Source organism: Cheilinus undulatus, linkage group 6, assembly GCF_018320785.1.
Source record: "Cheilinus undulatus linkage group 6, ASM1832078v1, whole genome shotgun sequence".
Taxonomy (NCBI): domain Eukaryota; kingdom Metazoa; phylum Chordata; class Actinopteri; order Labriformes; family Labridae; genus Cheilinus; species Cheilinus undulatus.
Genome location: NC_054870.1, coordinates 2502709 through 2519378, shown reverse-complemented (window position 1 = coordinate 2519378; position 16670 = coordinate 2502709). Strand labels below are relative to the sequence as shown.

Genomic DNA, 16670 nt, shown 5'->3' with positions numbered 1-16670 from the left:
CAGAAATCACCCATCCATCTATTTTCTACACCGCTTATCCCGTTGGGGGTCGTGGGAGGGGCTGAAGCCTATCTCAGCTGTCATTGGGTGAGAGGTGGGGTACACCCTGGACTGTCTCAGACAATGTTTATCACATGCACACCTACGGCCAATTTAGAGTCACCAATTAACCTAACAAGCATGTCTTTGGAAGCCGGAGTACCCAGAGAGAAGTGGACCAGCCACCTTCTTGCCATGTGGCAACAGCGCTAACCCCTGCGCCACCATGCAGCCGAGCAGAAACCAGTTTGAGTTCAAAAAGGCAATAAGTGAATTTTCAGTTCCTTAAGCATTTATTTATTCCTAAAATATGGACCTCTATGTCAAAATCTTGCACATGAATCAAAACAAAAATATATTTTTTATAAAGAACAGATTTATTAGTGTATTCTGCCACATGACTACACACATCTTGACCTGTGAACAAAGTGTACTCGGGTTTGTGCCATTAGCTTGGAGCTGTAATCTGTGACTTCTTAGTTGACTTTTTCAAAGTACTCCTTTGAACCTTCTGGGGTTGGTTTGATCTGAAAGAGACAAGAAAGAGACAAAAATTACCACAAATATCTTTCAACTCTTGTCATCCTATGTAAGACGCACTGTAAATGATGCTAAACATAGACACTGCTAGTGTAAAAGGTAAAAAGGTTTACAGGTAGTAAAAAGGTTTGAGCTTCGAAAGAACTCACCGTTGGAGAGTCTGGGGTCCAGCTGGCTGGACATACTTCACCGTGGGTTTCCACAAACTGAAACGCTTTGACCAAACGTAGCGTCTCCTCTACACAGCGGCCCACAGGAAGGTCATTCACACTCATGTGCTTCACCACACCGTGTGGATCAATAATGAACAGGCCCCTGGATGGTAAAAATAAGTGACATAGAGTGTGTCATCAATAACTTAACTGTTTGTGTTCTCTGCCTAAAGACACAGACGAGGAAGTTCAGCATCACAGAAATCAGAGCGCCAGCTATGTGGAGGGAAACATTAACAGCAGTTGTATCCTCACTAATACAAGTAAAAGTATCCTAAAAAGTTCCCTATATACTGCTGTTAACAGCTGTATGACAAGCTAATGCTTCTAAGGGTTAATCTCAAAGGCACTAGATCTTTAGGCCCTCCAGCAGCACTGCATTAAAAACAGGCACGATCCTGTGCTGGAAGTCACTGCATGGGCTCAGGAACACTTCCAGAAATCATTTTCTGTCAACGTAGTTGGCCGTGCCATCCACAAATGACAGTTAAAGCTGGATCATGCATTAGAGGAGCCATATGAGAACGTGATCAGTCTTCTCTCGGCTAAAGCTCATTTAACATGGACTGAGGTGAAATGGAAAACCATTCTGTGGCATCAACATGTCAAAATCTTTCTGGAAACCACACACACCATGTCCTGTGGACTAAAGAGGAGAGGGACCACCCAGCTTGTTATCAGTGTATGTGGTGGCATTAGTGCAGGGGTGTCAACTCAAGGCCCAGGGGCCAAATGTGGCCCCTGGAACAGTAATATCCAGCCTGTGAGATCTTCGCATATTTCAGTTATAACTGGCCCTCCAGTATGAGGTCTGTGGATTTTCTCCAGTATAAAAATGTAAACCTAACCTTGATTATTTAGAACATCCTTGTTAAAGTCATCAAAAACTGAAAAAGTAAAAAGTGAAAAGCAGGAATGTTGGAAAAGAAAATTTGTGTTTTCAGTTCACGTTTCCAATTTTGCATCTCAAAATTATGACTTAAACTTGTGATTTAGACTTTTTATTATGTACTTTGATCATTTTTAATTCATAATTTTACTTTTTATCTTATTTTGACCTTTTTAACTCTCCGTTTCAATTTTTCCTCACATTTTGACCATTTTAACCCCTAACTCTAGCTGTTATCCCACATTTTTACCCTTTAGACTCACAATTTAACATCTTAGCTCATATTTTGATTTTTAAACTCATGATTCTAAATTTTATCTGGCATTTTTAACTCATCAAGCTCATGAATTTGACATTCTTTCTCATGCGTTTTCATTTTAGAACCTAATTTTTCCATTTTAATTTTGTTTTTTGAGCTTTTATCCCACTTTTTAAAATTATTTTCTTGAGTTTTAAACTTATTTTCTTGACTTTTTTTTAAATTCAAAAGGATTTATAACCAGTGCTTTTTTATATTTCATTACTGGTTAAAATGAGGTTGGCAGTTTATGGTTAAATGTTGGCCCCTTTAGGCTCTCAGGTTAGACCAGACACCGGCCCCTGCTGTGATTAAGTTTGACACCCCTGCATTAGTGTGTGGGCAGCTTACACATCTGGAAAGGAACTATCAATGCTGAAAAGTAGAGAGGTTTTAGAGCAACATATGCTCCCATCCAGACAACGTCTCTTTCAGGGAAGGTCTTGACTATTTCAGCAAGATGATGCTAAACCACATACTGCATCCATCACAACATCATGGCTTCACAGCTAGAATCCTACAGCAGAAAAGAATGGGACAACATTCCCCTCCCAAAACTCCGGCAACTGTCTCCTCACTACTCAGACATTTACAGGCTGTTGTTAAAAGAAGAGGAGATGCAAAACAATGGTAAACATGGACGTACCAACAAAGTCAAAATGAGCTCATGAAATGGTAAGATGTCTCCGTTTCAACACCCGATATGTCGTTTATGTTCTATTGTAAATAAAAATGGGTTTTTGAGATGTACATTCATTGCATTCTGTTTTTGGCGTCCTAGCTTTTAGGCTCAAATCCATTCAAGTGGCTCTTTCATTGCATGTCATTCCCACTGTCTCATCCCAGTTTCTGGTTCTATCCACTGTCCTATTTCTCTAATAAAGGCAAAAATGATAATAAATATACAGTACTGTGCAGAAGTTTTAAGCATGTTTGGGCCAAAATTTGAGGCTGAAGTAAGGCGTGTACGCCCACCTGAGGGCCCCATCAAGCAGAAGGAGGATTGACACAACCCAGGTTATGCTCATGATGTCTTTGTACATCACTAAGGGCATGGGAAAATAATCTGATGAAAACAAAACAAAAACCACAGCTTCAGGGCAGAGTTATGGGTAGATGTGGTGCTTAAACATAGCCTAGGGTACTGTTAGGGCGGGTAGGAGGGTTGCCATAACCCCCCTGGTTGTCGTGTGTATGTTCTAAGCACCTGAAAACTATTGGTGGTTGCTGGGAGTTTTACCAGGGGCGCAAAGGCCCAGACAAGAGAAATGCGGTTAAGCTCGACCTTGGCTGCTGAGCGACACACGTACGTGTCAAATGTGTCGACACTGACTCTGGCCACCCTCCCTCCTCTCTTCAGCCCGGGGTTGTGGAACATCCTGTGAAGAACCGTTAGCGCTCTACATGCCCAGAACTTCTGCATAGTACTGTATATATTTTAAAAATAGTGATATTTTCATGTCATGCTTTGGTAGTTAATATCAGATTTCTCCTAAAAAGCTCAGAGATTACCCACCTCAGGGCGATGCCTGGACCCTCCAGCAGCACCCCATAGTCTCTGGAGATCTGCTTGTTGAGATCTGCCAGCAGAGGGATATGGATTTTCCCCAAACCTCCAGTCTGATACATGAAAATAGTTCCTGTTAGACTAGCACAGATGCAAACACTGCAGCTGAAAGACTCTATTAATTTCATATCTTTTCAGCAATCTAAAGTATTTTAAACACACAAGAGTTGTTGTAACTCATGCCAGAGAGCAGAGGATGAATGGAAAAGTACCTTGCGAGGGGTGTTGGTCCATGCAAGGTGGGTGAAGTGAGAGTCAACAGAGACACCGACCACCTCACAGTTCACATCATGAAACTCATTGGCCTTGTCACTGAATGAGATGATTTCTGTTGGACACACAAAGGTGCTGCAAAACGACAAACAGAGAAAACTGAAGATCATTCTTGACGTGAAACTGTTGTTATTCACTGGACAACGTCAGAAACACTTACAAATCCAGCGGGTAGAAGAAGAGGACCAGGTATTTTCCCCTGAAATCAGCTAGGCTCATCTCCTTGAACTCCCCGTTGAGGACTGCTGTGGCCTTAAAGTCTGGAGCAGGCTGGGTGACAGCAGCGGCCCATTTGGATGTGCCTGACACATTCAAGGAAAATACAATATGATTATTCCTTATACTTCCTGGAAAAAATATAAACATGACCTTTTTAAACTTTAAAAGATAATTTAAACTGTTCATCTGGTCAGGATGAATTTAGAAATGTTTGTAGACATACAGGTAGAGAAAGCAGCTTTTTGAAGTGCAGGACTGATGAGAGTTCTTGCTGACCCAGATAGTCCATGGTGACAGGCTGTTGCAACCCTTGTCTTTTAAAGGAAACAGGAAAGAAAATTACATGAATAATGACAGACTTTGCACTGTTCAAAGTCTTTCAGCATGTTGTATGCACATGAAAGTATACAGCATACTTTATGGCGTTATGCTTGCACATGAAAGGTGCTGATAATGGGTCACAACTCACAAGACATGTCACAAATAAGATGATGTCCAAATACTGCTGTCAAGGAGAAAACTAGGGCTTAAGTTATGTACAGAGTTACAACACTATGATTATACCAGCCGTCATTAATTCTATCATTTATGCCTGTTATTTTCTACTGCAGCTGTATTAATAACTGTAAAGCCGGTAAACCTTATCTCCACTTCTGCAGCTCTGTCTGCTAGAAATGTGCTGTTATCACTGCAAGACTGCGGGCTTTAACTGACAACAGAATACACATTGTAAAATTGCACAATAGCAGTCTTAAGTTGGCCAGTCTGGTGCAAAATGAAAATTCTAAAAATAATGTAGATTTATTCCATTCCTCACAAATTTCACAAAATATCCCACAGTTTGCAGATCCACAGTAATTAACCTTGTCTGGCTCCACTGCAAGGTGTGTCTTCCCCTCTGGCTGTTTTCACTCTCAGACTCACCTCATGGCACTGAAACAGAGTGTGTATGGCACTTCCTGTGCGGTTTCTTTTTAAACATGCAGCTTTACTTTTGTCATATTAAGTCAGTTTGTTTGTCATAACAAATGCATGTTGGTTCTAAATGTCAGTTATCTCTCAAGCACTGCTAATAATCTCAATATCAGCCCTGAAAAAACCATATCAGTCGACCCAATACAAAAATACTTACAGCCTTAAATGTGGTTATGTCACTGCACAGCACGACATTATAATGTGAGTAGTTCAGCACTCATTTCAATGTAGTTCAGGCTTAAACTTTAGTCCTTAAATTGAACAGTTTTAAGATGAACAAATTAATAAATTTCAGTCCTTAAAATACGTTTTAAAGGTTAAAGAATGATGATGAATAAAGAGAAAGACTTAAGATGATGTAAGTCTGTTGGTCCAGTTAAAAACTCCTCAAACTTGTTTGTTAATTGGGCCAATATGGAGAGCTGATATAGGCAGAGTTTTACAGCCAAGATATCAGTTTTAAAAATCAGAAGACATCATATATCTGTCGATATCATGCAACCCCAAATATCAGCCCAATAATAATAATAATAAAATAACTATGATAATTTGTGCTGTCACTATACTTACTAGGCTACATAAGTTCCCAATAATGAATAATTACATGCTGCAAATCTAAAGTTTACAGAACATTTCTGTAGACCAAACTATTTTCAAAAATGTTTCTGTCAACATTTAAGATGTTCAAAGGTAAATCCTCCCTTAGTTTCCTGAATATTTCTAAAACATAACTGCATTCAACATTTCCTCGTGTCAACCACGGTGTCTCGAAGAGAGGCCGCGGACCAGAGGGTTGCCACCACTGTCAGTCCTTTGGTTGAAAATGTGCGACACACGGCATGACAGGCCTTCAGGACAAAGATGGCACGTTTGTGTGCAGCCAGCAAAAAGGATAACCGAGTATTTAGAAAATTATCATATAAGACGAACGAATTTCGATTGGTAATTTAACGTTAAACTTAATATTGCAAGTTGCACTTACAGAGGTCCTGAGGAGTCTTCCAATGGTGGCCGCCATTTTGGATTATGTCAGAGGAGGGCGGTTACGCAGGTCTTAAACGTTCACGTGCCCTAAAACTGCCTTGGCTTTCTTGAACATGATCTTTTACTCTAGTATGTTGGTCAGAAATGTTGTTACATTTTACTCAAACTTCTTTAGTTTAAAAAGCTGCAAATTTAGATGGAAAGAAATAGATTTTTTCTACAAATGTATGTGAACCAAAACTTTGACCTTTTGAGTTTATAAAGTTGAAAAATTAAAATCCAACTCTTTGACTTTAAAGAGTTGTTGATTTACGATTTCAAAATTATAATTCTATTTCTCCGGTCATCTGGACTATATCAGAAAATCTAAACTGAATGGATTAGTCTAACATGTGGTCAGACTTATACATTCAGGTTAATTTGTAATATTGATATTTATGACTTTTGAAAGCTTGAAAATTAAAGTTTTCCATCATAAATTTCCAACCTTTTCCATCTGTATTATCTAGAGTCTGATTTCTTGTAAATATACATCTTTATTATCTCAAAAATGCCTCTTTTTTTGCCAAAAAAACAAAAATCCTCAATCGAAAGTAAAAAAAAAAAAAAAAAAGTAGTCTTTATTTTTATGTGGGTATAATGTGCCATCATAAACCATGTTTCTAATCATGATTTTAAAGTAATATACCTACATCTCTTTTGATTCTCTATTTCATTATAATCTCATTTATCTGTGTTTATGTTTTTGGATTGTCTGATATTAATTCTATTCTTGTGTATCAGAGATATGCAAATTTGGTCACCAGCAGGACCACTTCATTTTATTCATTCAATGCCAAATGCCAGTTGGTATTCCCAGTATAACCATTCTGATAAAGATAATGCAATGAAAGGAAGACTATGTTGCTGTCCTGATCATTCATTATACCAACAGTTATTGTTTGGATCTCAAGAGCAAAAAGAAATGATTAATTTCATGATAAACACAGAATTAAATCAGTTTAGAGCTGCTTTCAAATGCAGTAAGGATGATAGTATGGCAACTTGTTATTTTAATATCTTATACTTTTATAAAAAAGTGTATTTGATGCATACAAAAAGAAACAATTACAGCCAATCATATCTATTCGTTTCTTTAAACAGCTAAACTAGTAGCCTACTGTTTGTTCTTGTTTTTAAGCCAGATTTTAGTTTTCAGTTTTCTTCATGATTATAATGTTCTGGTGATTGAAATTGACTTTGGGGCGCATGTGGCCCCCGGGCCGCCTGTTTCCCACCCCTGTTGTATGCCCTATTGTGTTTTAAATAAGAAATTCTCATTAACCTGCTCTTATTATTATTCGAGAGCATCTTCTGGTTTCATTGTTGGTGTGGGAAAGAATATGATCCGGATATTTTTTTGTCCTGCTTTTCGGATAACTGTACTTTTATAAACAGATACTTACTTCCTTAAATTAATCCTGTTGTTTTGAAGACATGTGGACCATTGTTTTCACAACAAATATTTGTATTAATGTAATCGCGGCCATTGCACTCACTTTATCGCTTAACACAACTCGAAAATAATATCTCCCATATTTTCCGTGTCCTAAAAGGCACCATAATCCCCGCCCATACCTGAACACGTGGTGTTAGACGGAAGTACAGTTTCTAAATGAGATTTGACCTCAAGCTCAGGTTTATTTATGAGTTTCTGTGGTACCGTTGTTAAACGGTTGTTGTTATTAATGAGACTTACGGTCATGCAGTGGTCGTCCTGATGGATCCTAACCTGTTATACTGGAAAAATGAAGGGCAGGTAAGCGCACAGCAGTTTCAACGTGGAGCTCACCATCACCATCATGCAGTTATTAGGCTGTGCTCACACCCCGTTCTCTTTACATACGATTTTAATGTCACATTTTATTTGTTTTGCAGTCTTTCGTCAGTCGACTGCGGATCTGGGTTGATCTCCTTGATCCAAGATTCCTGCTGGCCTCTGATGTGAGATGCAGCCTCTACAGTGATCTAATAAGTGAGATGATTTAAGAAAAGATTTAAAATAAATAACCGTCATCTTCCTCCTCAGGCTGAAATACAGAAGGCCCACACTCGTCTTGAAAAGCAACAAAAACACAATGTAACAGTTAATGTATGTGTACATATATATATATATATATAATATAATATAAATTTTACCATAAGCTACTTAAACCTGACAGATTTAAAGCCATCTTTCTTCTGTTTCCTTCTCTAGGAAGGACATGTGCTGAACCTCTCACTTGTAAGCATGCAGGACACAAAATTCCTCAGTGCATCTAACTAAATAAATGATAATAAACTAAAGAAATTAAATAACTAAATATCTACTAGTTTGTTTAAGCTCCTGTGATGAATTCTTAGCTGGTTATGAAGCACTGTCTGAGAGTTATGCAATTAAAATTCCCCAGAAAGTTGTGACTCTTGTTTAAAATGTAAATAAAATACGAACGCAACGATTTTCAAATCTCATAAACTCAAATTTTATTCACAATAAGAACATAAACAACATATCAGATGTTGAAACTGAGACATTTTAACATTTCATGAAAAAATATTTGCTCATTTTGACTTTGATGGCAGCAACACATCGCAAAAACGTAGGGACGGAGCAATTGTGTAGCATCCTTTTTTTTTAACAACAGTCTGGGAGGTGAGGTGACCTGTTTCTGGAGTTTTGGGAGAGGAATGTTGTCCCATTTTTGTCTGATGTAGTATTCTGGCTGCACAACAGTCCTGGGTCTTCTTTGCTGGATTTTTCATTTTATGATGCTCTAAATGTTTTCTATCGGTGAAAGGACTGGACTGCAGGCAGGTCAGATCAACATACTGACTCTTGTCCTGTGAAGCCATGCTGTTGTGATGGATGTGGTATGTGGTTAGCATTTGTTTACTGAAATAGACAAGGCCTTCCCTGACAGAGACGCTGTCTGAATGGGAGCATATGATGCTCTAATCTAAAACCTCTCTCTACTTTTCAGCATTGATAGTTCCTTTCCAGATGTGTGAGCTGCCCACGCCATGGGCACTAATGCAACCCCATACCATCAGAGATGCAGGCTTTAGAAGTGTGCTGATAGACCAAAAGTTTCTCACAGGAGCTTGAATCTCTTCATTGTCAAATTTTTCATCTACTAGCAGCTGTGATTTGATAAGTTCATATATGTTATGCTCATTGTGATGCTCTTTTTCAAAAGACTTGTTTACCTCTCTGTTTTCAGGCTTCTGTCCACGCTGATTCTGGACATGTCCTCCCGTTGATTTTCCGTCCTCCAGGTACAGTCAAACAAGGGTTTTATGTCATTCCATATGTCATAATAGATTTAGAGCATATACATTATTATCATGGAGTATCAGCCAGCGTGTTAACCTGTCAACAGCTTCAAAAATTTTTAAGATGAAAATTAAAAAAAAAAACTTTTATAGATCATGTTAAACCTGGATTACACGTGTGGTTATTTGGTCTTATGCTCAACATTACATGAACATTTTAGATGTTGTATTTGAAAAAAAAAATGGTGTGGTGTTTCATGGTTTATCATTTAGAGATGCACCGCTTGTAAAATCGTCTGATGCTGATGTTTCAACCGACGCATCCCTAGTATAAATAAAACATAAGATATGAAGAACAGATACTGATGCCCTTAATTTTGTCATTCTTAACAGCATTTTTGCCAGCATCAGCACCTCTGGTATGTGAGTCATCAAATAACTTCATTCACTGACCACACTTTAACATGTTTATCTGCTCATTAATGCAAACGTCACATCAGCCAATCACATGGCAGCAACCGAATGTATTTATGGGTCATGGTTGTTGACGGTCTGGCAGACTTTAAAATTCTGACCCTATTATTTGAAAGTTGCAACACAATTCAAGACTTTAACATTTTGACTTTTTATATAATATTTTGAGCTTTGAAATTCAGAATTCTAATTTTTTAATTCATAGTTTGGCCTTTTTAACTCATGATTTTGTATTTATCTCATATTTTTAACTCCAAACTATGACTTCATAATCCTATAGTTTGACCTTTTAGATTCTCAATTTGAAAATGTAAATCATATTTTGACTTTAAATTTCATGATTACAAATTTCGACCTTTTAAACTCATGATTTGACTTTCTTCCTAATGTATTTGCCTTTATGGTTATTCATTTCTCTTCAAAAAACCCCTCTGTGTCAGGCACTAATTTACGATAGTAGATTTCGTCATTTTGTCTCCTTCCGCTGCATACTGATATCCTCTGATCAGCTGTGTGGGTCTGCAGGCTTCTACAGGGATGGTAACACCACATCGAGCTAAAACAAAAATAATATGAGCGATTTTGAGTTACCTTGTGGTATAGGTGTGGAAAATGCAAACCGATGCTCGGATCTCTCCTGCTCAAAACTTTCAAATCAAATTTCTCTGCTCTCTCTTTCAGCCCGCTGACTCCATCTGTATACGTTCTTTTTCGGTGAGCTCCAGTTCACAAATATCCTCCCATATCCACAGTAAACAGTGCATCTTCATCACTTGAGTCTAACTCGCTCATATTATCTTTGTTTTAGCTTGGTGTGGTGTTATTATTCCTGTAGAAGCCCGTAGACCCACACAGCTGGTCAGAGGATATCAGTGCGTGGCGGAAGGAGACAAAATACCGAAAGCTGCATCATAAATTAGTGCCTGGCATGGAGTTTTTTTTTTTTGGGTGAAATGCTTTGTATGTTTTCGGCGAGGCGAGCCAACATATTTTCTTGACCCATTTTGACGTAAAACTGGTTAAACTACAAGGATAAAACATCCTCATCTACGGCCACTATGATGTGGATCTCTCTGAGCTCGTAATAATCACAGGATCAACTTCCACAGAAATCACTGGAGGCTAATGCCACTACTATAGCGTAGCACCTCATACCACCCAACTTCAAAAATCATGAAATATCCCTTTAAAGGAAAAGCACTGAACAGCACTGAAAGCTTTTCTAGGTTGAAAAGATGTTTCTGCTCTTCTCCTAGCTGGCTTCAGCAAGAGTTTGGTGTACAAACTGCTGCTTAAATTGGCCTGTAATATGACAGACAGAACCTTTACAAAAATTACCCCTTATTATTTTGAAAGTCGGTATATATAGTTATATTATTTTCCCAAATTGTTCAGCCCTATTTCCCATTGTGATGCTCAGTGTAAATTTCTGCAGCTCATCTCGACCATGGCTCCGCCTACATACGCTGGTTACTGCTATGTAATTGGCTGATTGAATATTTGTGTTAATGAGTCATTAAATAGGTATACCTAAGGATGGGCTGGTGAGTGAACATTGATCATTTTTATGTTTGATTGTTGAACATTTGATAGTTAAACAACGGTATCATTTTCAGGTGATTGCCAGCATTTTGCCCCACAGAGGTGTGTTGCCAGCTCTCTTTTGGCAGGTAAATAAAGCTCAGTCATCATAGCTATAAAATATTTGAAGAAATTCGTAGCCATCGCACAGGTACATGAATGATGAAAAATTACTCTTTCAGTTTTTGCTGCAGAGTTACAGCGTGGGCTTTAACCATGTAAACAGAAACTCTTCATCAGAAAAGGTGATATTTTCACTAATTTCACACTTGATGGGATTCTGTCTTCATCAACATTTAAGTTTCTTTGCTCTTGTTTAATCTTCAGTCCTCATCTGTTTTACTTTATCTGTCTCTTTGTCTCACTACCAGAGACAGAAGACTTCTGAGAAGCAGCTTCTGTTGATGGCTGGAACAATTTCCTTTTCAACATGTGCTGGGGTTTGTAAAACCTGATTATATGAGTAACACCTGAACTCTTTTAAAGTTGTATGAAATATTTTAACTTAATACACTACTGTTTGTTTGTATTTCTATTTTCTATTTCTCAGGCACTCCCTCAAATTTTCATCAACAGACTTAATATCACAAGTGCACCAGTCCAAACGTTCTTTAGATCAATATTCCCAGTCCCACTGTCAGGTAAGGCTCTTCCTCTGTATAATAGTCCTGAAATAATAGTATTTAATTCTGCATTTCAAATAGCAGATACACATGTCCTCCTGGCCAAAAAATCTTTAGCTCATGTCCATTTTTTCTGTTGATAGTTAGCAGGCTGGCCCACAAAAACAGCGTAGCCCCTTTCCTTAATCTGATTTATTCATCTTAATATGTGTGCCTGATGCTTTAAAAGTGCTCCTTCCTTCATTAACAGACATGTGTCTGCTTTCTTTAGGAATGGAAAATCATACATGCACCTACTAGTGTTCTCACAGTTGTTTTTCACATCACTAGTCTAGTTGTTAAGGTTGTGTGTTGCAAGACAACTCTGCAGCTTTTACATTTTAACAATCCAGACATACAAAAGACAGAAACACTTTCCATATTCATAAAAGAGGAATAATCTTGTGAAACTGTCTGAATCTGACTTTAGCAAGAATCTCTAGAGTATGGACTTTTTGTTGCAAATTTCAGTGAGTATTTAAGTTCAAATAAACCTAGCACAAAAAGTAAGGAAATGTGTGTTTGGTAGAGTATTTCTTTGTTGTAACAATGCTTCTTTCCAATAAATCATATACTGTTAGAAGGCCAGTTTATTTATTTTTTGAATGGAGCCACATTTGTCAGGAACATGCATTTGAATCCCAAACAGCTGATTCTGCTGTTGACTGTCGTTGGGTGGTGTTTGGTGGGTTGGATGATTGCAGTCTGAAAGAACAAGACAGATTGGCAACTTAAAATTTATCAGTTTAACAAACAGGAGCCTCAGAAGTGTGTGAAAGAACCAGACACAGCCACACCAGCCTGGCTCCTCCTCCTCATGCTGGTACCAGCCTGGCTCCTCCCCCTCATGCTGGTCACCAGCCTGGCTCCTCCCCCTCATGCTGGTCACCAGCCTGGCTCCTCCTCCTCATGCTGGTCACCAGCCTGGCTCCTCCCCCTCATGCTGGTCACCAGCCTGGCTCCTCCCCCTCATGCTGGTCACCAGCCTGGCTCCTCCTCCTCATGCTGGTCACCAGCCTGGTCACACATTGCTGTGGGATGGCATCCCATTCTTCAACCAGCATTAGTCTCCAGTCAGCCAGCGTGGTTGTGTTGGTCACTCTGGCACCAACAGCACGCCCAAGCTGATGAATCAGTGGTTCAGTGGTTCAGTGGGGTTGAGGTCAGGAATGCTGGCAGGCCATTCCATCCTCTCCACTCCTGAATTCTGGAGGTAGTCTCTGATAAACCCCGCTCTGTGGGAGCCAGCTACTTTATCTTGGAGGATAGAGTTTAAACCCAGACTTTGTTTGGAGATGTGGGATTGCTACTGGTTTCAGAATCTCATCTCCATGTCTCTCTGCGTTGAGATTTCCTCCAATGGTGGCAGCCTTGTTTTTCCAAAGAGGAAGATGCCGCCCCACACCATCACACCTCCTCCATGGTAAGATGTTACTCTATCAGTGCAGCAACCAGCGTAGCGTTCTCTGCATCTTCACACTTTGACCTAATGATCCACCTGCTGAATCTGGACTCATCACTGAACAAAACAGCTGCCAGTCAGGCACCCGACGGTACCTGGAGGTACCAAAAGCTCAAACCAAGAGTCAGTAGCAGAACAAGCTGTTTGACTTTGGCAGGGAAGATTTAGAACATTTTTCATGGGTGCAACCCACATACTCAGCTCTGCTGCTCATCCCAAAGATGCATGCCCCTCACAAATGTGGTTCCATTTAAAATGGAAACAGGCTTTCCAACTGTATAAGATTCATTGCCAAGAAGCCTCATTACAACAAAGAAATCATTGACCAAACACACACTTCCTTACTTTTTATGCTAAGTTTATTTATATTATTGCATTGCTTGTATTAAGGATTATGACGGTGACAGCTGGCCCCCTCTAGGATCTAGCACACCTGCTGCTCTAATGTTTTGTACCAATCACATAAATAATGTTATTCTGGGAATTAAACAGTTATGTGTAATCATAAATGATTTCAGCAGTGCATGCACACCAGTCAGTTAACCTAAAACACAAGTTCACTGACAGTCAATCAGTTAACTGTTATAAGAGTTAGCATCTTTGTTAACTGTTTAAAGTTAACTCAGTTCAACATAAACAGATGTCAGCACTAACGTTTAAGTTCCTGAAGAAAGTCTGTCAGTCCGCCCATGCTGCACGTGTGTTTAATCCTCATCCCCCTTTATTTTTTTAATTAAACTGCTGTTTGTAAGTATTATAGCAATAGGCATATAGAGCTTGAAAGTTGCATTTCTTGTGCTTCTGAGCCCTTAAACCAGTGGTTCCCAACCTTTTTTCCTGGAGTCCCCCTACTTATATCTAAGAAAAGCTGAGCCCCCAGACCCACAGTAATTAAAAGTCAACATCAGTTTTGTTTAATAGACAAAAACCCAAAGAAAATAGGGTTCTATACAAATGTTTATTATACCAAAAGACATTTGTATGAACTATTTAAGTAAAGTTTTGCCATGGTCTTAGTTAATATATGCTGATTAATCTTGACAGTCTCAGACCATATAAATATTCAATCCAAACACATTACACCCAAAAAGATCTACAGATCGCTTCAGTGCTACAAGAAGTTAATGCATTTTAATATCTAACCAGTCCTCACTGTAGCTTAGAAGCTCCAAAAGTTCCCGAATGTCAAGAACATGGAGCAACATTTCACACTCAGAGTGCCTGTAGCATTTTGGCTCATTATTCACTGCTCCCTAAAGAATTGGAGGCCGTGTTCTTTTGCTCAGAAAATAAGGTTATAAATTATGAATTTGATGAAAGTTTAAGGTTTGGGTGGTTGTTTTTCAGCTTTACATTCGTTAGAAATAGCTAAAAAGCTCAGCTCTAATAATGATCCATTAACAGACATGCCCTCAGCACTAAGGCACTCATTATTAATCACAGGTCAAACATTGTTAAGTTTGGCTGATTTAAAAAGTCAAAATGAAACTTATGAAGAGCCGATTTGGAGCAGAAAGAGCAGACTTTGGTTACTGAGCCAAACTAAATGATTTGGTTCACCAAAAGAGCCAAACTGCCCTCATTAGAAAGTCAGCTGATGTGGATCAAGGTTGGACTTTGGAAACTGACGTGTTCTGTAACTCTGCAGCTGCTTTGGCCTTCTACAATGTGTTATCTATCAGAAGTAAGGAGTCCAAATCCGGGATCCAGGTGTTTGATTCTGATGGAAATCCTGTTGGCTTCTCAAAAACAGCCGGACAAAAGGTCAAAAGAGTCTGATACAACAACATTCAGTCTCGTCGTTGAAAACAGGAGTATAAATTTGTTTTCTTGTTGCTCAGGCTGTGAGGGAAACGGCATTGTCACGAGCAGCTCTGATGGGCACTACAGCTGCTGTTCCTAACCTTCTGGTCCTGCTTTTAAAAAGGTGAGTCACGTTAAACTGAGTTCTCGTTACCTGGGAGGAAATAGTTAAACTTTGTCAAATAATTTTTGTTTTGTTCTTTATAACAGAACACAACTTTTCCAGAGGAACTCGCTGCTGGTGGGTCCGTTTCACTTTCTAAGTGCTGCAGTCGTTCTGGGCTTGATGATTCCCACTTCTTTTAGTCTGTTTCCACAAGTGGGAATGGTAAGACTCATTCCGCCTCTTCTCTTCAGTTTTTCCTTTAACAAGCCTGACTGACCACAAACCTTTTTAACAGATAAGTAAAGAGAATGTGGAAGAGGACCTGAGGGCTACAGCAGTCAACGGACATTTATACTACCACAGAGGACTCTGAAGAGTAGCCTTTACTGGATATCCAACTGGAAATGCACGAGTATGCAACAGCCTCTCTCCCACTTTTCATGCAAAATATTCTTCTTTGTGAAATTAAAATTCAGCAAAACAGACTTTCTTAGTAATATTTATTAGTTTGAATAGAAGATACATTTATTTTTAGGAAATCTTACATCAAGTCATGAAAATACCTTTAGATTTAAAGTTACATGAGGATTTTTATGTATTGCACTTGGTGTCTTATCTGACAAAGTAAAACAAAAACCTTTGTCAATGTGGTTGAAAAAATGGCTGAACCGTGATGCACATTCGACACATTAAACACAAAGAAAAAGATCAATGTTGACATAAAGGCACCAGTCGCTAATTTTCATCTGTTTGAGATTCATGAGGATCCTTTGACCTTTAAAATGAGTTTATTGAAAGCTTCATTATTATGAAATTGCCGCATTTAAGCTACATGTGACTTAATTATTTTATCAAGTAAACATTTATATTATTAAAAAAAGTTTTTTTCCACATATGGTATAAAATATCTGTTTTCCAACCATTGCATAACCACTGCATTTCTGTGCATAAGCTCATTCAGCAGTTTCAGCTGCTGCTGCATGCGAACACACAGTATGCTTTGCATCAATCTGTTCTTCAGATTCAGACCAAGAACCTGATTTGTGGTAAAGGTAAGTGAAGTTCAGCACTTTGGGAGCTGTGATCTGCAGAACATTCAGATTTATAGTCTAAAACAGGCTGATTTGTCCTGATTTCACAAAGTTAGAGGCAAATACTTTACATCTACTCAAGGGATATCTAAGATCCTATCTAGTCACAAATACACACTCAATAACCACTTTATTAGGTATACCTGTCAGGGTGGGAAATAAGCACCCACCACCAGCCAAATGCAGGTATTTTCAAGCAGTGTC

At 38.8% G+C, this 16670-nt stretch overlaps 2 protein-coding genes across 2 annotated transcripts; one reads left to right on the top strand and one right to left on the bottom strand.

The window, feature by feature from the left end:
• Nucleotides 1-395: 395 nt before the first annotated feature.
• On the bottom strand, nucleotides 396-6062 carry prdx3 (peroxiredoxin 3). Its single transcript, XM_041790050.1, has 7 exons — nucleotides 5995-6062; nucleotides 4261-4351; nucleotides 3979-4120; nucleotides 3758-3893; nucleotides 3495-3598; nucleotides 729-894; nucleotides 396-566 (listed from the first exon to the last, which is right to left on the bottom strand). The coding sequence occupies exons 1-7, from the start codon at nucleotides 6028-6030 to the stop codon at nucleotides 516-518; spliced, it is 726 nt and encodes a 241-aa protein (XP_041645984.1). The 5' UTR covers nucleotides 6031-6062; the 3' UTR covers nucleotides 396-515.
• A 1570-nt stretch (nucleotides 6063-7632) lies between these two features.
• sfxn4 (sideroflexin 4) lies at nucleotides 7633-15858 on the top strand. The gene is made up of 14 exons (XM_041789490.1): nucleotides 7633-7794; nucleotides 7914-7979; nucleotides 8065-8127; nucleotides 8233-8259; nucleotides 9236-9290; nucleotides 9681-9706; nucleotides 11378-11431; nucleotides 11525-11587; nucleotides 11714-11782; nucleotides 11893-11983; nucleotides 15115-15230; nucleotides 15308-15393; nucleotides 15480-15597; nucleotides 15671-15858. Exons 1-14 carry the CDS (start codon nucleotides 7756-7758, stop codon nucleotides 15746-15748), a joined length of 951 nt encoding a protein of 316 aa, XP_041645424.1. The 5' UTR covers nucleotides 7633-7755; the 3' UTR covers nucleotides 15749-15858.
• The last annotated feature ends 812 nt before the right edge of the window (nucleotides 15859-16670 follow it).